Below are 24025 nucleotides of genomic sequence, written 5' to 3'. Positions count from 1 at the left end.
ATGGAAAAGTCAGGTCAACAGTTCTCCTGAAACCCAGGAAGGAAGGAGTAGATTGTACCTCTATAGGAATTCCCAAAGCATAGAACAGCTATAGAAGGTATCAATTTCCAAGTCCTGTCAGATGCATTCTCAAATGGATGTGACTTGAACAGAGTTGACCCTGTTTGATCTAAAGAGTCTGACTGGTGAATAATATAGTATTGTAAGCAATCTCTTCACAACACATTTGTGAAGCAAAGAAAAAAGTTCTGCAGGCTGAAAACTCATTTATGCTGTACAAAGATAAAATCCAAGTTTCATCCAATTTCTTCCATAGTCTTAAGCACGTGATAAATATCTTTAATTTTTTTTCAGAAAGATGCAAATTTAAAGTAGCAGTTATTATGAGTACACCTCACATAATAGTGGAGTATTAACTTGGAGTCCACCCACAAGGCAAAAATGCTAAGAATTCCTCAAGTGCTCAATAAAACATGATACAGCATCATAGGGTTTATTTGGCATGAGTCCAGACTTGTTCTGCCAAAGCAAAAAACACTTTACTTCCTCTGTTCTACCATAACGAAGCACTGTTTTTTGTATAATTTACAATTTTACCCATTACTGGAAGTTCATAATTAAATTGAGAAAGTCTAATCTTTTCTGCCATCTGTCCTGTGACAACTGCTTTTCTCAATGTCGCATGCATAAACTGAAATTGAAGCTATGTGATGTCCATCTCAGGTTCTATCACATGGCTCCTGCACCTCTGCAATCACATTAAGTTGTGCGCTTTGCCAGGAGTGTGTGATATACAAATTTGACAGATAAATAAGTAACAGTCATTACTGAAATATGGTACCCTATTCTACAATACCTTCTTCACTTAACTGGCTTCAGCACAGTTTCAGTTTGTAGTATACATTCCTTAAATGTTTGAAAGTGAGAATGTATACCGTGGCTCAACCTACTATTTAAAGCAGCTTAAATGGATTTCTTAGTGCAAATAAGGCTGAAGGGATCACAGTAGTCTTCTAGTTTTGCTGGGTAACTGAATATGCCATTACTAATCAGATCTATTTCATCCAAATAAACAAAGAACTTCACCAGCAAAATACCCAGCACTGCAAGAAAACACTTGCTATTGTAGCCAAACATCAGGCGTGTTTTCTCCCTTCACTTATATGTCAGTTAGATCTCTTCACCAAGTACAGAGGTAATGGAAAATTATACAGGAAGAATGCATAGTACAATAAAACATAAAAAACACACCTACTGACATCTGCCATTATTTGCATATGGCTAGTCAAAATGTTTCTGTTATGCTTGAAATGAAAATCTGTTTATATAGGAAGCGAAACAAAATGCTTGGCGCACTTAGCCTTAGGGATATTCACTGCTTTGACCATGGGAGAGGGGATATAAATAGAGTGATTTGTGTCTATCTGGAAGGCACTGGTGGGGAAACAGAGGATCAGAAATAATCTAGCTACAGAGCTGAGTGTCTAGCCAGATTGGGCTCAGCTGTTGGTAGCGATCTGCAGAGCTACATGAAACGTGCAAATATGGAATTAAAGTTTCTCATGGATTGCACTTCAGGCATTCTAGAAAGGATGCTGACCCCCAAATATGCCAAGTAACCATGATGCTGATACATTTTGAAGAACTGATCTTATAACTCTACCATGAGTGCATTTTACATTTGTTTGAGTTCTTTAAGAGTTCCCTTATATCACTTTGCTTTTTTAAAATATCTGTTTCAAAAAAAAATCACAGCTTCATGCTAGCCCTAGGGCTGCAGGACAGAAGCCAAAGAAAGAACTGATTGTTACATAAATAACAATAATTTATAGGAATCTTATAAAATATAGTTTAAAATCTGTACGTCAACACCATAATTTAGCCAGAACTTCATAATTAACTATTAGTATGCATTATTAGTTTTGTATTTAGCAGCTGCATAAGGCCAATTGTTGTTTAATTTATATTTGTTGTTTCTTTAATAAAATTTCATTTTTCAAATTTTTAGAATCATTGAAATAACCATAAAAGCCTAGATCAGAATAAGCTTTATTTGCACCCATGTAACTCTTCCTTCTCTGTATGCTGAGATTAATCCTGGAAATCTTTATTGATTCAATCTGAATTTTGAAGAGCAGATTCAAAAGAAGCTAGGTTCTTACACCAACTAGAAAACCACGAGGTAGGATCCTGAATTGTTCTGAAGCTTACTGAAGACTTCCTGGCTTAATGTAGTATAACAAAACAATGAAGCAGAAAGAAGAAGCTCAAGGATGGAGTACATGGGCAAAGGTTTCATACGTATCTCCACTTACTAATCCATTCTCAGACAAACTGTGTCTTTGAAAGATAAGAAGTTGAAAATACCTTCTGAGTTCTCCAGAGAAGTGGTTAGTATGAAACATATTGCAGGAAAAAAAACATTTACAATTTTAAAAAATCTAATTCTTTAGAAAGTAACAACATCTTTGTCTCTTCTTTACAGGAGGAAAGTCACTGATGTCATCAGAACTTTACCTGCCCTTTTAAGAGATTTAACTCCTCCATCCCAAATACCAGGATATTGACCTAATTCGAAAAACAATATGCTCTTCCCAGGGTTTCATTACATTCTCTAGGTTGGAGAATACCTGGATTCTATTCTATAGCAATCTATGGTTAAAAAAACAAAATGCATAGAATATCAAAGGATGAAGTAATTGTTTCTGAATATTATGAGAACTGAAGTATGGACTTGTCTATAATCTCTGAGAAGAAGCCATGGACTATGAACTAGGAAAAAAGAATGCCATCTGCCCTACTGCAGAAGGTCTGCTAATCATATATATGATATCTTCCTTTAGAATACTGTTTATTCTTTTTTCGTAAACCCAAACTTCTCAACCTTTGTGAATCTAATTCACAAGTAACCAAAAGCATTCCCATAAGAATTATCCTGCTGTTCTTATTCATGGTATCTGCTGGAAACACTCCAGCAATTTTCCCATATTCTTCACTTAAGATTCACTCAAAGCTATCCCTAATTTCTATTTTTAATTACTTTCAACCCTGGACTCAATTTTTCTCACTCATTCACACACACTTCACACTCTTCTCCACTCTTCATCTCTACTGAGCCGCTTTATACTTCTCCCTAATTCTTTTCATTGTTGTTGCTGCCCTCACCATCTCAGTCTTAGGTCCCTTCCAGACCCAGGACCAGACTCTGATCTGAGAACCAGCGCTGACTCTTTGTCCCCACAATACTGTGGGGTTTGTCAAAGGCATGGAAAGCCAAGCTGATTAATTATTGATTCAGCTTCTGTTCCAGAAGAAATAACACAAATAGTGCTTCATCGAGAGCCTCAGAATGGTGGGAATTCTGCTCACTGGTAGGAACTTTGCCCTTCTGAGATTTACTCCCATCCTGCTGCATGGGAAAATGCCACTGTATCTTGCCATCCCTTCCATCTTTCACAGTGGCGCTAAGGGACAGATTTGCTGCTCCTCACACAGCGGCTGTTTTTTTTTTAACATGAGAAGAAACCACAGTGGCAATGATGTTGGTTGGCTGCTGTTTTTTTCCCTACACTTTCATTACCCAACTAGAGGACATGGGAGGCAGTGGGGACACTCACCCAATATCACAAACAAACATACTACAGATAAGGCCAGTTGCTCTGTAGAAGTGACCTTGGTCTCCTCACTTCCATATTCCTTTTACCGGCTCACTCTCCCAGTCCTCTTCACCTGCATCCTGATTTCCTCATCATATCCAGGGGTCATTTTGGCCTCTCTCTGCTGCCTTTCCCCACCCCCTTTATCAGGCAGAGGCATGGAATCTGTTTCTTCTTCTCTCCTCTTGCAGGTGGCAAAGGCTGCTCTGAAGCAATATGCTGGCCAAAATTCCAAATGTGCCTTGTGGGAAAGAAAGGTTGGAGCCCCCTAATCTAATGTATCTGCTGCTAGAAATGCCCAGGTTAGGAAAGTAAAGGGAGAAACATTTAACAGGTACATGGGAAACATCACTGCTACAGCCCATAAAGGGTGAAACTTAGGCCTTCTTTGTCTTTAGGCAAGACCTTTCCTAAATGTCATTCTCTTTTGAAAAACAGCATGAGAAGATAAAGAAAGATGTGCAAATAAAGGAAGACTTTTCTCTACGTTTCCTAAAAATGGGAGCGCATCCTAAAATAATCTAATCCAGCTGCCTGTCCTATGTCAGAATCAACAATGCTTTAAACTGAACTGAATACTCTACAAAACCCAAAGAAGCATGAGCTGCAAATAAAAAGCAGGAACCATCAAGGTATCAGACACTTCGAAATTCCAGATACTTCAAAGTCAGATTTAAGCTGAAAGTATATTTATGTACACTTTAGTTAAGAGGTATAACACATAATGAGAACTGTTCTGCCCTACAATAAACTCTGCATGTGAAGTTCAGGATAAAACTAAATGCTATGTCAGTATCCACACATAGTGCCAAAGTGCCATTGATTTAAGTTAGACAAAATAGCAGTAAATAGGCAGATTAGAAAGCAAGCGATGAATTCATCAGTCCATAGGGTGGAATAAAAGATCACTTACCCTTGGAAATCAGTATCTACAAGGAGCCTGACTAAAATTCCTGTCACAGCCACAAGAATTGGATAGTGGTCTACACTTTCCAGTCCTACAGAAGAAAGCAGAGATTCAGAGTGAAAATCAACAATAATGCAGACTTTCCCACAGCCTCCTTTATAACTCCTGAGGGAGCCACAGATGAGGACCTACTAACACAGATCCTCACCAAAGATCACCACCTAAGAGATTAGAATGTAATTACTGGTCATGTTAATCCAATTAGGGATTTTAAAAAATTCATCCAACAGCTTCATCAAGTCTTTAGCAAAGCACCAGAGGCCAGACCAGCCCCCATTCCTCTCTGTTTTGGGCAATTTTGGACACATATACACAAAAAAGATAAAACAATCCCTTCCTCACAAATTTTAACAGGCAGGCAACTATCACTACAGAGGTGACTTTGTCTTCACTAACACCAGTACTTGGTATCTAGAGCTACAAAGTTACCTGAAAAAAAAACTGCAAAAATATGGATGTGTGTCTAGTCTTCCAATTTTGCCACAGCGTTCTTCTATTTTTCAAGCAACATAGATTCTCCCCTGATGTTCAAATACCCAGAGTTTTCTTACTCCATGGCCTCACTTGAGTTCGGTTTTTTTTTTCTTCCATTTCGTTCTAACCATAGAGTTAGTTGATGCATACAAAGTAATTTCACTTAAACCCTACATATCAGTATGCCCTGCATTTCTTGTACAAATGCCTGAGCTGGAAGTATGAGGCTATACCTCAATGGAAGAATAAAAAGTCATGTTCTCCAAAATTTAGCACTAAATACTCATTTGCTTTAGCACAAAATTCTTTCAGATTATAATGAAATTCTTGACACTGGGAATGAAAATGCACATCCCACAAATAATCCAGAAAGCAGATGGACATTTTTGTGATATCAAATAAGCAGTTAGCATCTCTCCATTAAAACAAGACTTGATTAGAAAGATCATAGGCAATAGGGGAACCCTCTGGTAAAGTAATTGCTGATAAATTGTGTGCCCAAGATTCTGTAACCTAACTCCTTTCCCATTGCAGTAAAACTGCCAACCAGGAAAATACTGCTTTTTTGTTTGTGAACTGCTGTGAGGGGCTTGACAAGGATGCTGTATATTTAAAAATCTACCTATTCTAGAATACTGCAACTATAATACTAACTATGCACTATGAATTCAAGCCTTCTGCAGAAAGATGAATGAATCCACCAAAGAATGGGAAAGTATGGAGACAGCTGAACCTTGTCAAGGCCTCTCCGTTCACAATCTCCATTTTCATGGAGAAGAACTGAGCCCTTCTTCCACAGGAAGGAAACAAGGACAGGCTGAAATACACTTTACTTCCAACTACCTACCAGAATGTCACAGATCAGCAAGTGGATATGCCACAGCAATTATTCAATAATGAATTTTAGAGGAAAATATTGTTGTTCTATAGAAACTGTGGGGACTGATAAAACTTAAGTGTCTCTTCCTGATCATAAGACTCCAGAATCATCAGCCAAAAAAATAAATTCAAGATAACTGAGCTTCAGTATAAGTGGAACTTGCTCAGCAGTTTTGCATACAAACGTACTTCTGCATATTCAATAGTATCTCTATCAGCTTTTAGTGCATATCCAAGATATCTTTCTTCTCTATGGATTACTTCACATTTTAAAACGCTTGCTATGAGAACAGATCGTTTGGCCTTGAGTAGGCCAGGCACATGGCCATCATTTAATGGCTCTTCAAATTTAGAGCCAAAACATCCCACATCCTATAGCTGTAGCTCTAAGCAACCAAGGGAGATTCAGCATAAGGTTTTCCCTAAGAACTAGATGTTCTCTTTCATTTTCAGATGCACATTTTGGGGCTCTGTATTAACAACCAATGAGAAAGACAGCAGGTATAGTGTATGGTACACTGAAAACACAATCTGAGGTAAAAGGCTGGCATAGAATTACCCCTCATGTAAATCCCAATTTTTTTTCAAGGTACTGGAAGTGGGAGAAGCTCTTCTGAGGACCCCAGAAATCCCTAAGACTCTTAGACACATTTCAACAAAGAGCAGGAGAACAGAGGGGAATATCTTCAATAAATGATGATTAAGAACACCTTATGTCAGGTTACATTATTTGCTTATTTAGCCCAACATTCTGTAGCCTGACTGGAAGAGTTCAACATGACTCTCTAGGATAGGAGATCTTTATGATCACCTGCTTCCTAAATATATTAATCCAGGGATATCCAAAATATGTGTTTTACCACTGAGATATGATCCCTCTTTGGGAGAGGATTGCAAAAAGGAAGAAAAGACAGCTCACCTGGCAGGCGAAGGTTGACCACTCTGTCAAATAAGTTCCGCTCAGCTGTTACACGATTTAGCACCTGGTTTAACAGCTGTAGGAAAAGGAAAAGAAGAGTGAAGAATGCTAAAACAGAGGTGAATATTTTGTGTCTGCACACTCGCAAAGACACAGGGTCTTGCTTCACCATCGAACAGCAAAGCTTAAACTATCACACCCCATGCATATAGGAGAAATGCTGGATTTAGCAAATGGCACGAACAAGAAGTTTAAGGGTAGTTGTTTCTCTTATTCCCTGGTATTGTCAAGAAAATCTGTGCATAGCTCTCAATGAAATAGTGACAGCAGATATGAGCCTCCAGCTATAACAAACTGAAACTATGATCACATCACACAATCCAGGCTGTATATATTTCCATATTTCCAGAAATCTTTAAAAAAAGAAACAAGCTCTTCATTCTTTTGGACAATGGTCTTTGGGGATAGCAAGTGGAAGAATCCAACAAGATTAAGTGTGAAAGACCCATTGTTTTGAGTCTCAAGGGCCATACTGTTTTAAGAACCAGTTCAAATAACTGGTTGATTCCAAGAGGTTCCTTTTGCCTTTTCTTCTTTTTTTTTTTTACTAGCCTGCTTTGGAATGTAAAAAGCAACAAGTTGTTTGGGCTGATTTTACTGCATTCAAACTCCAAGGGAACAAATCAGTATAGTTTGAATATATTTGCATGAACAGTCAAGCCCAAATGTATATGACGAAGTGATTTCTATCATCACGTCATGTCAATTTTCCAGAAGTATTTGCGGAAGGAGGTTGTACAAACATGTCCCGGTTTATATGCATGCCTTTTCCTTCCTGTAAACAGCAGTTGCCCATCTATAGCTTCCCTGGATACTCATCAAGCAAAAGGCTTTAGAATTGTAGCACCTACATTTAACTTACCATATAATATCTGCCTGAACAAAACCTAGACTATCTGCTGAAACTGGTCATTGCCTCCTGTTGTTTCTTTTGGTACCCCCAATCCAAAATAATTGGTCTGTAGGTAAAGACAGGATGATTAACAAATGCTTATATTGCTTACTAGAGCTCATTTGGAGAGGATCCTTTACAGAGTAATGTGCTCAGGCTGGATCCCTACCAAACCATGATTAAAGCAATAAGCTCAGAAAGGATGTACAGTGTTTTCTAAAGGAGAGAGTGACTGTGTATGCCTGATCTCTATCCCCATTAACTGCAACAACCACATTTCTCATATGGTTACAAAAGATAGAATTGCCTCAGACAACTTGGGTTGCTCTTAGATGTAGACTTATTTCTTTTATCAGTACTCAGAAGACTGAAGGCTATGATGTATGGATCTGACAACATTTAAATATGTTCTTGTATTTGGCAGGAAGAGTGATTTACTGATGTATTTCGATCTGGAAGCTTTATGTAAACATAAGAAGGCATTATGGCATCTGAAAGAAGGAAGCAGGGAGAAGGAGATTGGGATGATTTATCAGAGAATTAACAATGTAATACAACTTCGTTTATCCATGCATTTTGTGAGATGTATGTGTACTTTTTTCTCTGCTGTTTTCTTCTAAATAGAATTAAATAAGAACAGTAAAATTGAGATCCTTATCTTACCTGCAACACATTATAAGTAATCACTGCCAAAAATAACGTTAGTGGGGGAAGAAAGAAAAAAAGCCTTTACATACTGAATATCATCCTCCAAATTGCTGATAACCAGCTAGATAACTTTTCAGAAGAAGGTAATTCAGATGGGAAATTGTGAAGATGACATAAATTGGCCATTACTTAATAGTATGTTCCTGAATGTGTTGTGTATAAGTGTGTGTGGGTGCACAGAAGCATATGATATTCCACAGAAAAAAAAATACCTGTGCAAGTCTCCTGAGTAATAGTTCTGAAGAAGGGCGATTCCAATCCAAGAAGATCTCTGGAGCTAGAGTGACAGTCATTTCCAAGACTCTGAGAAGGCTCACTGACAAATCAAAGCAAGTTGCACACACCTTCAGTTGGCGACTATCTACAAAGTTTCTCTCTAGGCGTTCTGCAGCTTGTTGGATCTATCCAGACAAAAGGATGCAACTCAGCAGGGGATGGAAGAAAGAAGAACACAGAACAAATAACCACATCCAGAAAGGTTGAACTATTTTGGGCCAGCTAGTAATCAGCAGAATCAACACTGGAACATTTTGGTTATTCTGGGTTTAAATGAGACAAAATCTGGACATGTAGAGCAAGCGTGATATTTGTTGCTCCCCTTCACATGCTCCCTACATGGTGTATCCCATGGGCCCTTCTCATACCAACCCAAAATGTCCATTCTCTGTACAACTGATATGCAAGTTGGCTCAATCCCAGCATTCCTAAGGACCTGTGCTGCTTTTGCTATCCCCCACTAACACAGGACAAATAATATAAGAAAAACCTATTCATTGTCCAGTATCTGATCAGATGGAGGCTTGTTTGGAACTAGATTTATGCTGGACCATAGACTTACCTCTTGAATCATACCAATAAACTCTGAGAAGGCCCAGTTTAATTGGTTAAGGACACTATTGAGGAAACTGGGTGCCATTTCTTGGTCACTGCGCAACAGATCCGCCATGTGTCGCTGCAGCAAGGTGGATGGACATGGCTCTGGAAAAAAAAACAGTAGCAGATGCTAAAAAGGCCTTATTGTTAGAAAGTGCTAGAAATCATTAGCCTACAATCACATGAAAGTGGGGAAGAGCTAGAATATATTTGGCATTCATAGGTGGGTACCTTGTGCCATGTGCAACACAATTTTGTTTCTTATTTTCTTCATTTTTCCCTTTACTTATTTAATTAAACAGGACAATGGAAAAAGCAGAAGAAAGAAAAAAAGCAAAACAGCAGCAAGAATAGCAAAGTGTACATACAAATTATATACACCTAAATGTGCACCATTTGTTTCTTAAAATTCTAAGGTCAGCCTTTAATTCTCAACCCAGAATTGGCAGAAATGACTAGTACTCTCCAAAGTCAGCTCTAGTAGAGATAATTCTGAGCATATTCAATTTCAAGTCCTGAAGCATTTTGTCCTAATGCTGGTCTGAATTAGCAGGAATGCAATGGTACCTTCTTCCTGCAAAGAAATTATACCTTTATCTATCTATCTATCTATCTATCTATCTATCTATCTATCTATCTATCTATCTATCTATCTATCATATTTTTATCACCGCCCATCTCCCCCACACAGGGAGGCTTATAGCTGAGCTCTGATCAAACATCCTTCCCATTCATCTCTATATGGCCAAAAGATGTGCCAGGATTAATTTCTCTTGAAAACAATATCTCAACAGCTCCCCAGGAATGTATCAGCACGAAGACAGCTGCCCTACTCCTTAGCCCACATGATAAATATTCATACTTGTCCATCCAGCTCCAGTTAGGAAAGACAGGAAGTCAGAAATCTAGAGGGGAACCCCCATCCCATAACAGCCAGTCTATTCATGGACCCTGACACCAAGCCTTCAAACACTGCATTTTGAAGCAGACTAGGTGTTAGGGTCCATAAAGCAGAGATGAGAAAGCAATTGAAAAATAATATCAATTGACACAAAGCACCTAAGAGTTGCTTCTACATTACTCTGCTCTCCTTGCAGTCTTAGAACACTTAAGAGGTAAGCAGAAAATGGCTCAACACATATACCTTTAGAACATGCTAACGGCCAACTGAGATGAAAGAGACACCTGCTGGGCAGATGAAGGAAGATCCAATAGCTCTATGCTTTTCCTTCTATTTTCCAAACATTCCCCTACATGTTTTAGAAATGTAAGGAATGAAAATCAGCACTGAGGAAGCATTCCTATATTACAAAATATAACTTAATGTGATACAATAATGTTTCCCCAAGTTTCAAGGCAATCTGGTAATGATATTTCTTTCAAATAAAATGCAGCATTCATATCTTCAGCAAAGGATCGTTACCTTGTCGTGGTGCTGGAGCTTGAGCACCTCAATGATGCCATGAGCTAAACCGTGAAGGGCCACCCAAGACGGGAAGGTCATGACAGAGAGGTCAGACCAAATGCGATCCCTGGGGAAGGTAATGGCAACCCACCCCAGTATTCTTGCCGTGAAAACTAAATGGATCAGTACAACCAGAGATATGTCGGTATACCATCGGAAGATGAGACCCCCAGGTCGGAAGATGGTCAAAATGCTACTGGGGAGGAACAGAGGATGAGCTCAACTAGCCCCAGACGTGATGACGCAGCTAGCTCAAAGCCGAAAGGACGGCTAGCGGCCGACGGTGCTGGTGGTGAACGGCGAATCCGATGTTCTAAGGATCAACACACCATTGGAACCTGGAATGTAAGATCTATGAGCCAGGGCAAATTGGATGTGGTTATTGGTGAGATGTCAAGATTAAAGATAGACATCCTGGGTGTCAGTGAACTGAAATGGACTGGAATGGGCCACTTCACATCAAATGACCACCAGATCTACTACTGTGGACAAGAGGATCACAGAAGAAATGGAGTAGCCTTCATAATTAATAGTAAAGTGGCTAAAGCAGTGCTTGGATACAACCCAAAAAACGACAGAATGATCTCAATTCGAATTCAGGGCAAGCCATCTAACATCACAGTGATCCAAATATACGCCCCAACCACAAATGCTGAAGAAGCTGAAGTAGAGCAGTTCTATGAGGATCTGCAGCACCTACTGGACAGCACGCCTAAAAGAGATGTTATTTTCATCACAGGAGACTGGAATGCTAAGGTGGGCAGTCAAATGACACCTCGAATTACAGGTAAGTATGGCCTGGGAGAACAAAATGAAGCAGGACATAGGCTGATAGAATTTTGCCAAGACAACTCACTCTGCATAACAAACACTCTCTTCCAACAACCTAAGAGACGGCTTTATACATGGACTTCACCAGATGGACAACACCGAAATCAGATTGATTACATCCTTTGCAGCCAAAGGTGGCGGACATCTGTACAGTCGGTAAAAACAAGGCCTGGAGCTGACTGTAGTTCAGATCACGAACTTCTTCTTGCACAATTTAGGATCAGACTAAAGAGATTACGGAAGACCCACAGATCAGCTAGATATGAGCTCACTAATATTCCTAACGAATATGCAGTGGAGGTGAGGAATCGATTTAAGGGACTGGACTTAGTAGATAGGGTCCCAGAAGAACTCTGGACAGAAGTTGGCAGCATTGTTCAGGAGGCGGCAACAAAATACATCCCAAAGAAAGAGAAAACCAAGAAGGCAAAATGGCTGTCTGCTGAGACACTAGAAGTAGCCCAAGAAAGAAGGAAAGCAAAAGGCAACAGTGATAGGGGGAGATATGCCCAATTAAATGCAAAATTCCAGAGATTAGCCAGAAGAGATAAGGAATTATTTTTAAACAAGCAATGCGCGGAAGTGGAAGAAGACAATAGAATAGGAAGGACAAGAGACCTCTTCCAGAAAATTAGAAACATTGGAGGTAAATTTCAGGCAAAAATGGGTATGATCAAAAACAAAGATGGCAAGGACCTAACGGAAGAAGAAGAAGAGATCAAGAAAAGGTGGCAAGAATATACAGAAGACCTGTATAGGAAGGATAACAATATCGGGGATAGCTTTGACGGCGTGGTCAGTGAGCTAGAGCCAGACATCCTGAAGAGTGAGGTTGAATGGGCCTTAAGAAGCATTGCTAATAACAAGGCAGCAGGAGACGACGGCATCCCAGCTGAACTGTTCAAAATCTTGCAAGATGATGCTGTCAAGGTAATGCATGCTATATGCCAGCAAATTTGGAAAACACAAGAATGGCCATCAGATTGGAAAAAATCAATTTATATCCCCATACCAAAAAAGGGAAACACTAAAGAATGTTCAAACTATCGAACAGTGGCACTCATTTCACATGCCAGTAAGGTAATGCTCAAGATCCTGCAAGGTAGACTTCAGCAATTCATGGAGCGAGAATTGCCAGATGTACAATCTGGGTTTAGAAAAGGCAGAGGAACTAGAGACCAAATTGCCAATATCCGCTGGATAATGGAAAAAGCCAGGGAGTTTCAGAAAAACATCTATTTCTGTTTTATTGACTATTCTAAAGCCTTTGACTGTGTGGACCATAACAAATTGTGGCAAGTTCTTAGCGGTATGGGGATACCAAGTCATCTTGTATGCCTCCTGAAGAATCTGTATAACGACCAAGTAGCAACAGTAAGAACAGACCACGGAACAACGGACTGGTTTAAGATTGGGAAAGGAGTACGGCAGGGCTGTATCCTCTCACCCTACCTATTCAACTTGTATGCAGAACACATCATGCGACAAGCTGGCCTTGAGGAATCCAAGGCTGGAGTTAAAATCTCTGGAAGAAACATTAACAATCTCAGATATGCAGATGATACCACTTTGATGGCTGAAAGTGAAGAGGAACTGAGGAGCCTTATGATGAAGGTGAAAGAAGAAAGTGCAAAAGCTGGCTTGCAGCTAAACCTCAAAAAAACCAAGATTATGGCAACCAGCTTGATTGATAACTGGCAAATAGAGGGAGAAAATGTAGAAGCAGTGAAAGACTTTGTATTCCTAGGTGCAAAGATTACTGCAGATGCTGACTGCAGTCAGGAAATCAGAAGACGCTTAATCCTTGGGAGAAGAGCAATGACAAATCTCGATAAAATAGTTAAGAGCAGAGACATCACACTGACAACAAAGGCCCGCATAGTTAAAGCAATGGTGTTCCCTGTAGTAACATATGGCTGTGAAAGCTGGACCATAAGGAAGGCTGAGCGAAGGAAGATAGATGCTTTTGAACTGTGGTGTTGGAGGAAAATTCTGAGAGTGCCTTGGACTGCAAGAAGATCCAACCAGTCCATCCTCCAGGAAATAAAGCCAGACTGCTCACTTGAGGGAACGATATTAAAGGCAAAACTGAAATACTTTGGCCACATAATGAGAAGACAGGACACCCTGGAGAAGATGCTGATGCTGGGGAGAGTGGAAGGCAAAAGGAAGAGGGGCCGACCAAGGGCAAGATGGATGGATGATATTCTAGAGGTGACGGACTCGTCCCTCGGGGAGCTGGGGGTGTTGACGACCGACAGGAAGCTCTGGCGTGGGCTGGTCCATGAAGTCACGAAGAGTCGGAAGCGACTAAACGAATAAACAACAACAAAATTCATATTTTGCTATTATTATTATCATTATTGCCATTCCTTCAGAGGTTCAAGGTATGCAAACAGTACTCTTGCCTTCAACTTTATCTCCACACTAACCTGTGAAGTAAGTTGGTTTAGAGATAATGAGTGGCTCAAAACATCAGTGAGCTTCTATGGCTGAATCTGAATCTTCCCAAATCTCTCCACAATCTGGCTGAGTTCAGATTCAGTTTGGTGCAATCAACCCCCTTGCTAACTGTGACTCACAAAATGCTGCACGTACTTGTGAAGGGATGCAACTGAAAGCACACCATTGTGACAGGGAGTTTTTAAAACTTTCCTAACAACCCCCAGTACCAATACACAGAGAGGCTGGAAGAACTAGCTAATAAAGAACTTTGAGAACTATGAGAGACAGAAAGCAGGCGAGTGCACATGTGCATAAACAGAACACTTTACAAGCAAATCTCTCTGGTGATATTTTTTTTCCTTACACAAGACCAAATGATCCATTGTAAAAGCTACCAAAGAAGACTCTAGACAGGAAATGACTGTAAACTGCCCCTCAATAAACAAATATTAGCAATCAAAAGATTGAAAAATCCAAGAAAATGTTCATCAGTATTATGCTTCAAGGAAGTGAGAGTACTTTAAAAGCACATGAGCAGGCAGAAAGGGCTGTAGGTTTTCAGATTCTCCACACCAAGGTAAGAACTAGGGAACACCTGACCTTCTACATTTGCCTAGGTCCATTTTCTCCTTGCACCATAAGAAAGACTTTGGGGAGATGGAGAAGGCCCATCCCCTTTGGGGCCAAATTAGGCCAGTATCTTTTCAATTAATTTGGTATTAATTATTCATTCATGTACACCTCAAAATAGCAGAGAGAAGTATCATTAGCAAAAGGATCTAATGCCCTGCCTTAGACCTCTTGGAGCCTCCTACAGAAACAAATACCAAACTGACAGGAGCCTGCCAGCAACAAGAGAAGAAAAGCAATGCTCCATTGCCCAGGAGGTTTTGCAAGCTCATGGCAAGGATAGAGCATCACAATAGCCTCAGCAAAGCCCACTAAGCTGCATGTCTAAGTCAGAACTGGACACGACTTTGATAGGAAGAAACTGTATCTGCTGATCTTTCCTGTTCTATCTTTGCTGGAAGAGAATTTTAAGGAAAAAAAAGGGGGTTAGGGAAGAATCAAAATGGGGAGAACAGTAAATGCCATGGTTATAAGAGGAATCTGCAATGGATAGCACATGGGCAACAGCCATATACGTTTGCTGCACACTCACAAACTGCCCTCCAGTTAAAGCATGTATTATATTCATCCACCTTGAGGCATATTTGGATGTCATCACCATAAACGTTCATGTAACTTTTAAGGCCATCATTTAGAACATTCAAACACATCCCCCTCCCCTCCCAAAGGCTGAGCCTCTTTTATAACTGATAGCTTGTCTGAAAGCAAAGGAAGGAGAAGAGAGATACTGCTCCAGGACCCTTTTACCACTGAAAAGAAGGTAACAGGAAATTTATTCTGGATATTAGCAAGAAATAACTCCTAGATCCAAGAAATAAAGAAATTATGAAATGAAAAATACAGATGTTTTTAGAAGCGGTAATTAGATATTACTGCTGCCACTTTCTCCTAGGCTGCAAGCCATTTTTGACCTTGCTTTATACAATCTCTCTGAAAGACTATAAGACTGAATGATCATTTGCCATCCACTCAGATACTGTACATATATGACAGGAACTTATTCAAGAAATTATTACTTTTTTCACTAGCTCAAAAGCTCTTGCCAAATGCATGTACAATCGCAGGGTTGAAAACAGCCATTTAGCCCGTTAAGCCAATCCCTTCTCAGCACAGGAATCCAAACAAGAATGTTCTGGTCAGATAGCTCTCTGGCCTTTGTTTTAACACACCTAACAAAGCATAGCCCATCATTTCTCTGGTTAATTTAATCCACTGTCAAATTGCTGTTACTATGTTTTTTTGTAATATTCAACCAGAATGTGTCTTACTATGGTTGAAATCCATGATTTCATGTTCTGAGCTCTGTCAATACACAGAACAGCTTTTGGCCTTGCAGGGTACAATCAAGTTGTCCCCATCAGATTATTTTTTCAAGGCTAAAAATTCCCAATTCCTAGAACTTTGGCTTCTCAGCACCATCAAGGTTAACAGCCCAAATCTAAAATCTGGAGAAATTTATTTCTTTATTAACACAATGTCTATATCAAGCCAATCTCACAAGTGTGATTCAAATAAGCACAGAATAATACAGTTCTTCCAAATTAAAACAGCAACAATAAAAAAAGAAAATTAGACAGATATAGAATTGCTCTTGATAGCATTTTCCTGGTCTGCTACAAAAAAGAAACCAAAGCTCCCCCTACAGCTTGTAACTAGAGTTTCTCAAACTTCCAAACAACTTTTGGCAAAAGCATCCTAAATGCTGTGGTAATTCTGGGAGAACAGCCTTAAGCTAGAACAGCAAGTGACAAATGTTAAAGGAAGAAAAGAAGGGACTCGCATATACTATTCATCTACTGCTGAAAGCATGACAGAGTTACATGTAGTAAAGGCCGTTTCCTTCTTACTTGGCCTAAAACATCACTAATGAAGATTTTCCCACCAAAACATCTTAGTCTCTTATATTCATTTAATGTTACTTTTTAATTCATAATCTTAGGAAAATTGAAAATTTTTTTACACTTTGCCAACCCAAATTTGCTCTGATCATATTCTACTACAATTTCTGTTTCTCCCAGTTATGTTTTTACAGGAATTTTAAGACTGTATCTGGTGACATGAGGAAAACTATGGGGGAAAGACAATTCTATTGAGGGTTCCTTAAAAGAGCATAATTGAAAAAACAAAAGAAAACAGGAAGTTAAGCAGGAGGTTAAATAGCAGCTGGACTGCCAGTCTGCCACATACAGTCAGGGCAGGGGGCTTCTAGATGGCCACTATATTCATTCCCTCAAACTCCCCGCAACTGTTTTAGAACACACCATAATTGTCCTCACTGTTGCCAATCCAAACACGTCAAAAGATAACATGAGCTAATCCATGTTTTCCCCGGCTGACCAACGGAAGGGTAGAGAAACTGGCACCCAGGCTTCCCTCCATGTTGTTACTTTATGTTCTGCCCATTCTTTATTTCTAAATAACAGAAAATACTGACACTGACACAGACATCTGCTCGCTTCTAAAGACAAGCCAAAATGCAGCCTAGCCTCTCAGTAGCTTAACCTCCATGGAGACTGAGGAAAGCTCTGGCGTCAGGGGGAGGCAAGAGCTCCCACCAGAGTGTAAGTGTCTCCTTCAAAGCTCCAGGATTCACACTGCCAAACTGCTTTCTTGGCAATTCGGTCTGAACCAGAGCAAAGCCAGAAATTAATTGGCTTTGCCACCCAATAAAGATGACGGTGTGTGATCACATGGTGCTAAGCGGATCTGGGAACAGCACAAATGCCATGGGGAAGGAAGGGCTTCAGCCAGAATAAGAGACAACATATTTTAATTACTAAATATCATGAGTCCCCAGCTGTCAAACCTGCTGGGTATCAGCAGTAAAACCGCTGTGGTATCAGTTAAAGTGCCAGAAAGTGGCATCACTGTGATAACATCATACCAGAAAACTGTTTTCTCCTGCTACTAGAATGAACAGTTGACCAGAATAGGGAAACAAGCAACATTTCCCTGTTCCCAATCCTCCACTCACTTTGCAAACTTGGTAGATTAGCATCTTCTGGCTTGGTTTTCAGCAAATGAGGAAGCCGTGTGTACCTGTACCCAAATCCACAGCCCTAGATGGAAAGGGGGGAAAAGGATGCTTGGTTCCATTATTTTCCACAAGAACATTTGACATTCTCTCAATAGAAATAAGTGTGCAAACAGTAATAGGAGAATTAATGCAGAGGACATCTGTTGGTTTTAAAGCAACCTGAATCTCCTAAGCCAGCTGAGAAGCGAAAAGAGACTCTGTCCTTACACGCCACAGTCGTACAAGAATCCAGTTAGTCTGTGCCCAAGGTCTTTGCTCATATGGGGCCAGCAGATTCCTCATCATGGATATTCGTCTGCCAAAATAAGACAAACAGGTCAGCTCCCCAACAGGGAGAGAGGAATACAAGGCAACACAAACAAACGGAAGAGGCATTTTCATGCATGCATGAACCACAAGGAATTACAAAACTTGTGCCTAACCCAAGGAAGAAAAGAGAGGCGACATGTTTTAGGACATGTGTTTTTATTCAGGGAAGAAAGAACCAAGCACTTACTGATCTTCTGGAATTCTCTCTACAGCCCGAAGTGAGTGGGGATAGCAAACGTAGCTGGCTAATGCTTGCATTAGGGAGTCTCTAATGTCTGGATATAAAAATAAGATAGAACTTTAATGAGACAGCAGATCTAACTGTAATTCTGGTTTCCAGAATGCATTTTCACTGAAGTAATAGGAGGTAGACAAGAAGCCAAGACAAAGGGATGAGCAAGATATAAACAATCTCATTTTGCATTAGACTGAAATATTATAAAAAACAGAAGCAACACCCCCACTGCTACTCCCAAAATACAACTGGAAATCAGAGAACAATCAACAACCAATAATTTAATCTGCTCTTTCTATTCTCCACAGCTCAGCATGGACATCCTACTCAGCCTCAGATCATCCTTGGCCTCTTTTTGAAAGTCTCAGTAGGAATTTCTGGAAAGAATTCTCTCTCCCTCCCCAGCAGCCAGTTGTATGGGAAAGAACAGAAAGAAAGAGAGGGTCACAAAAAGAGACCAGAAGAGAAAAAAATAGGTGGTTCCATCCAGTTTTGTTTCTGGTCTTTCCTAGTACTTGTGTCATTGCCACCAGTCAGCTGGCATGTAGCTCCCCACTCTCACTAGCCCCTACAACAGATTACAACCAAGAGAAGATAACCCTTAGAAGAAGAGCTACCTACCTGTGCCTACAATTCTTGGGTCAGCAAAATGCTTGGCTAAAATGGCGGCAAGGTGTGTCAATGTATCTTCATAGCCTGAAAAGAAGTTCCAAATATTAAAGATTGCAAATGTATAGAACATTTCTGCACCTGCATTTTCACCAGTACAATAGAACAGAGGTCTAGAATTAGCTTTCTTATTTACATCTTTGTTTTGAATTCCTGGGAGGCAAACCAGAAATCCGGCTTTTAATTATTTTAAAAAACAAGGATAGCAAGTCTGTGTAGTAGCTACTGTCACTGTACTGGAGTTTTACTGTTAGTACTCAACTGGAAGGGAACTTCCTTAATAATAATAAAAAAGATCTTTCCCCCATTCAACAGGAATGCTGCCATGCAAATGCATGGCTGATGTTTATGCTGAGCTGATTCTGTTTAGTGGGGATTTTCCTGGACATGCAGATAAGTTTCTCCGGGAATAACATTTCCATTTATATGGACAGATTACAAAAAGTTTTATGTGTATTTCTGAATTATTGCAATAGAGGAAATGTCTTATTTATTTTATTTTATTTTGATTTTTTTTTCACATTTCAATCCCATGCAGGACCAGCTATCTCTTTGCCACCAAGTACATTAGAGTCTTCAGGCAAGCACAAATATTCTTATTTAAGATTAGTATTTGACAACAAACATTCAAGTATGAATTGCTGCTATAATTAGCCCAGGCCCATGCCTACAGTTATTCAAACTCTTAATACAAAACCTAATAGCAGCATAACTAGCCATAATCCTAATTACACTAACACTGAAGATGGCAGTACAACAGATATTGATTTAAAAAAAAAGCTAATGTAGCAATACTGAGTTGTAGGTGGAGTAGCAAAAACATCTTTGTGAAGGATAAGATATTCAGATTAGGAAAAATAACTTTCACTTAGACACTTTAATTCTGATCCCAGCTTCAGTGTTTGTTTTTGCCAAAAAAAAAAAAGTGGGCAATCCCCAGTGTTAGACTGTGAAAACATTTATAGTTGGCAGCCTAAAATTGCACTGAAATACAAAGAGGAACACTCAGGCAGAGGAATGCATACACAAACATTCAAACTGGGACCAACAAATGGAATCTAGAACAACTTGTCCATGTTAACTTCTATCAATTAATCTCAAAGGCCAGAGTACATAAGAAATTTCTGGTCTAGTTTGTGGTGAGAACTCTCTGTACATACTGTAGCATCTGATGAGAAGGGGAGGTAGATTTTACATTAATTCCTAAACAGAGTAACTGCAGGATGAGAACAAAAAACATGACAGAATTCAAACTCAAGGAGGGTAAGCATTTGTAAGTGCTAGAATTAGAAGTGGGAAAAAAAAGATGAGAAAAAAAAAATTATTTTACCTGTAAGATTTACCAGTCCTAGAAAGGAAATACCTTAAGATTTTTAAAAAAATGCTTTGTCCACTTCAATAATGGGAAAACAAGTCAAAGAAAGAGTTCTGAAGAAAAGGAGTCCATAGTTGTTAAGACTAATTTTTACCACATAATTCCTTCCTCTCAGGGAAGAGTAGGAAGTAACTGATATTTACTTATTTAAGTGAAAATAAATAAGGAAAGTATTATCAGGCCTAGAATTAGAACTATGGAATGGTATTACTTCCATAATTTGTGTGCTGTATATGAAATGCAGGACATCCCATCACACAAGCCTCTATCATGTTGTCTGCATTGTAATAATAATACTAATAATTTATTAAATGTATATGCCACCCAGCGACTCTAGGTCATTTACAAATTGTTAAACACATTTAAAAAGAAGGAAACAACAAAAAACCAAAAAAGAATAAAGATGGCAGAAATAGCAAAACTGGATGGGAATAAAGAAGAAAAGGGGGATTCAATCACCCTCCCCAAAGGCCTGGGCAAAGAGCCAGGTCTTCAAGGCCTTCAAAACACCAGTTCTTCCCTCAGGGGGAACCTCATTCCATTTCTATAAGGGCAGTTTAATGCATGTGTGATTATTTTAGCAGAAAGCAAGCTTTTTGGCTATATAAAGTTGGTGCCAGATGCCAGATTCTGTGTTCTCATTTTTTTTCTCACCTACACTGGATTCAGTGCAAAACTATAAATATTCCTGCTTAATGACATCCTCACCTGGAAGTTCTTCCATGCTGTTGACAGGACTGAAATAGTTCTTGAGAGCACTGTAGCTATTCATTGCTACACTCAGATAAAATTCAGGCATGAATGCAAAGAGTGAGCCAATTCTGTCTCCATGTTCAATCGTACGAATGCACACCCGTAACAACCAATATATATCTTGCATTTTCTCCTGTAAAGGGGCAATTCTGAGTTAATTTGTATTTCAAGTGGCAGAAAAGGTATATATGCAAAGGATTAAAAGAGAGCCAGTTTGGTGTGGTAGGTAAGGCATCAGGCTAGAAACCAGGAGACCATGAGTTCTAGTCTCATCTTAGGCATGAAGCCAGCTGGGGGACGTTGGGCCAGTCACTTCCTCTCAACCCTAGGAAGGGGTCAAAGGCAAACCACTTCTGAAAATCCTTGCCAAGATAACTGCAGGGACTAGTTCAGGCAGTCACCAGGAGACAACACTGATTTGAAGGCACAAACACACACATAAAGGATTAGAACCTCTTTATAAATTAACTATGTATCTAGTGGAGTCACAGGTGACCAGGAATGTCAGGTAAGCAAGTGAGGAGCCCCAATCCCTCTGGTCCAGCTCATTTACTTTCCATGCTAACCACTGAGCAAGAAAAATCTTTATTTCCACAGCCAGCACAGAGATCAAGTAGAAGAGGGAGGGAAATGGAGTGATTGGTCCCTCCTCTGTCAGCCTGTTGGCTGAAGTCACTTTTTTATTGCTTTGTAAAGGGGGGCTCCACAGCCAGCCTGAATTTGAAAACTTCAGGCCTCTGAGCAGCCTGTTACTACATTTTTCCTGCTAACCAGTCACATTTACGGCCTTATATACAAATCTGGATTAATCTAATTACTACTCTCAGAGTAATTGAAGAGCCCAAGAATATCCTACATTAAAACTATCAGCAAAAACTAAAGAAAAAAACCCCAAATAATTTCATTATTAATATGCATGATTCTTTCATAACATAAATTCTACAGATAACTTTGCAAGAATAAAGTATACAAGCACAGGAAGCAATAGTACAACTTCCCTCAAAATTTAATAGGCTAAAGTTGGAGTATCTGGCTCAGATTTAACCATGGCATTCTAGAATTAAACTGCATTTCCTCTCACCTTTGAATAAATAGTAACATTAATCCAAGCAAGTCGGCGACTCAGGTGATTCAGCTTCTCAGAAAAAACTTTTTGACTCTTCACTAATTCTTCACAGATATCTCTTCTCTGAATTGAAAATAGAAAGATATGAGGAACAACATGTTTTCCTGTATTCAGGATTACATATACATACAGTATATTTCCCCAAGTGCTGGTGGTAGGACATTAGTGTTTTTATTTGCCTCAATGTGGTTTTAGTTGGTTTTTATTTTAATGTAAGTCTTTCTTTTTGTTTGTTCGCCACCCAGAGTTTCTCAGATAGATGGGCAGCTATATAAATTAGATAAATAAATAAATAAATAAGATCCTATAACTTCCTAAGAGCCGTGAGTATGCATCTGGCATATATCTCAGGCTGGTAAGATGCAGGCCAACAGTATGTTAGTTTGCAAGGTAGTCTTTAGATAAGAAATCTTAGCTTTGCATAGAATAGAGTGAACATGTCTGGGCTAAATCTGAGCTTTAGTTTCATTTGGGGCACACTGGCCAAAAAATGCCATACTGTTCTTAACCATTGACCAGGAATGCTGTTCAATGCATGGATAAAATTAGGCTGGTACGCTAATCTGATCTTTTTCTATCTTACTAAAAAGGATTGAAAGACTTGATTGATGGGCAGTGGAAGTCAATAACTATTGGGACCATACGATGAAGACGATGACATATGGAGGATTATAACTTAGAATGTAAGAGGAGTATAAACAGTATGACTTACCAAATGAAATGAAAGGAAGAGTAATACCTACGTTGAGTATCTGTGATACTAAAATAAGGAGGAAGGATACAATGAATCTGATCTTGTGAAGTAGAGTTGAAATTGATGCAGGGAAGTGAAGGTGTAAGTTTAATCATGAAACTGCTAATGTGCACATTAGAACACATTAGTTGGTGTCGTCTAGATTTCTGTGAGTGCATATGAAAGTATACTCTCCCCTTGTTTATTCAACCTACATGCTGAATATATATATATTACAGGAAGATGGATTGGCAGAAGATGAGTGTAATTTTAAGGTTGGAGGAAGATACAGCAATACCCTGTGCTACACTAATGACACTACTCTGATAGAATGTAAGAAAATGCAAGCTCTAGTAATAAAAGTCAAGGAGCACAGCAAAAAAAAATGGGACTAAAATTAAATATAAAGATGATCAAACTAATGACAACAGGTAGAACAACCAGCCTTAGAATTGGCAATAAGATATTGAAGTGCTGGATAGCTTCTGCCTTTTAGGATCCACCATCAACAGTAAAGGAACAAAGAGTCAAGAAATATGCCACAGACTAGCATTTGGTAGAGCAGCCATGATGGCCTTGGAAAAGATATTCAAGCACTATGATGCGTCTATACCTACAAAGATCAGAACAGTATAGGCAATGGCATCCTCTGTAACACTTTATGGAAGTTAAAGTAGGACTTTGAAGAAGCAGGATGGAAAGATTAGTAATGCTTTTGAAATTTGGTGCTGGAGAAAACTCCTGAGAATACCACAGACAGTCAAGAAAACAAATAATGGATAATTGAGCAAATCAAACCAGAGGTTTCACTCAAGGCACAAATGAACAGGCTCAAATTATCCTACTTTAGATATATTATGCAAAGGCTTAGCTCTCTGGAGAAGCCTCTAATGCTGGGAAAGGTGGAGGGAAAGAAAAGAAGAGGACAGCCAGCAGCAAGGTGGATGGACTCAGCTACAATGGTGATGGGTGCATCATTGGAAGGACCA

At 39.4% G+C, this 24025-nt stretch overlaps 1 protein-coding gene across 1 annotated transcript in view; it reads right to left on the bottom strand.

Annotated features, from left to right (window-relative positions):
• The window catches only part of RNF123 (ring finger protein 123), a 110109-nt gene that overhangs the window by 47924 nt on the left and 38160 nt on the right, over window positions 1–24025 (bottom strand). Inside the window, exons 25-34 of the mRNA XM_063292034.1 lie at window positions 22259–22366; window positions 21133–21310; window positions 19002–19076; window positions 18333–18420; window positions 18044–18131; window positions 17774–17858; window positions 9394–9533; window positions 8768–8956; window positions 6896–6971; window positions 4570–4654 (exon numbers count right to left, since the gene is read on the bottom strand). Coding sequence (XP_063148104.1) covers window positions 4570–4654; window positions 6896–6971; window positions 8768–8956; window positions 9394–9533; window positions 17774–17858; window positions 18044–18131; window positions 18333–18420; window positions 19002–19076; window positions 21133–21310; window positions 22259–22366 — 1112 coding nt within the window. The remainder of the gene's footprint in view (window positions 1–4569; window positions 4655–6895; window positions 6972–8767; window positions 8957–9393; window positions 9534–17773; window positions 17859–18043; window positions 18132–18332; window positions 18421–19001; window positions 19077–21132; window positions 21311–22258; window positions 22367–24025) is intronic.

Source organism: Candoia aspera, chromosome 2 (genome assembly GCF_035149785.1).
Source record: "Candoia aspera isolate rCanAsp1 chromosome 2, rCanAsp1.hap2, whole genome shotgun sequence".
Classification (NCBI taxonomy): domain Eukaryota; kingdom Metazoa; phylum Chordata; class Lepidosauria; order Squamata; family Boidae; genus Candoia; species Candoia aspera.
The sequence above is the reverse complement of the archived record's forward strand: the minus strand, read 5'-3'. Positions and strand labels throughout refer to the sequence as shown.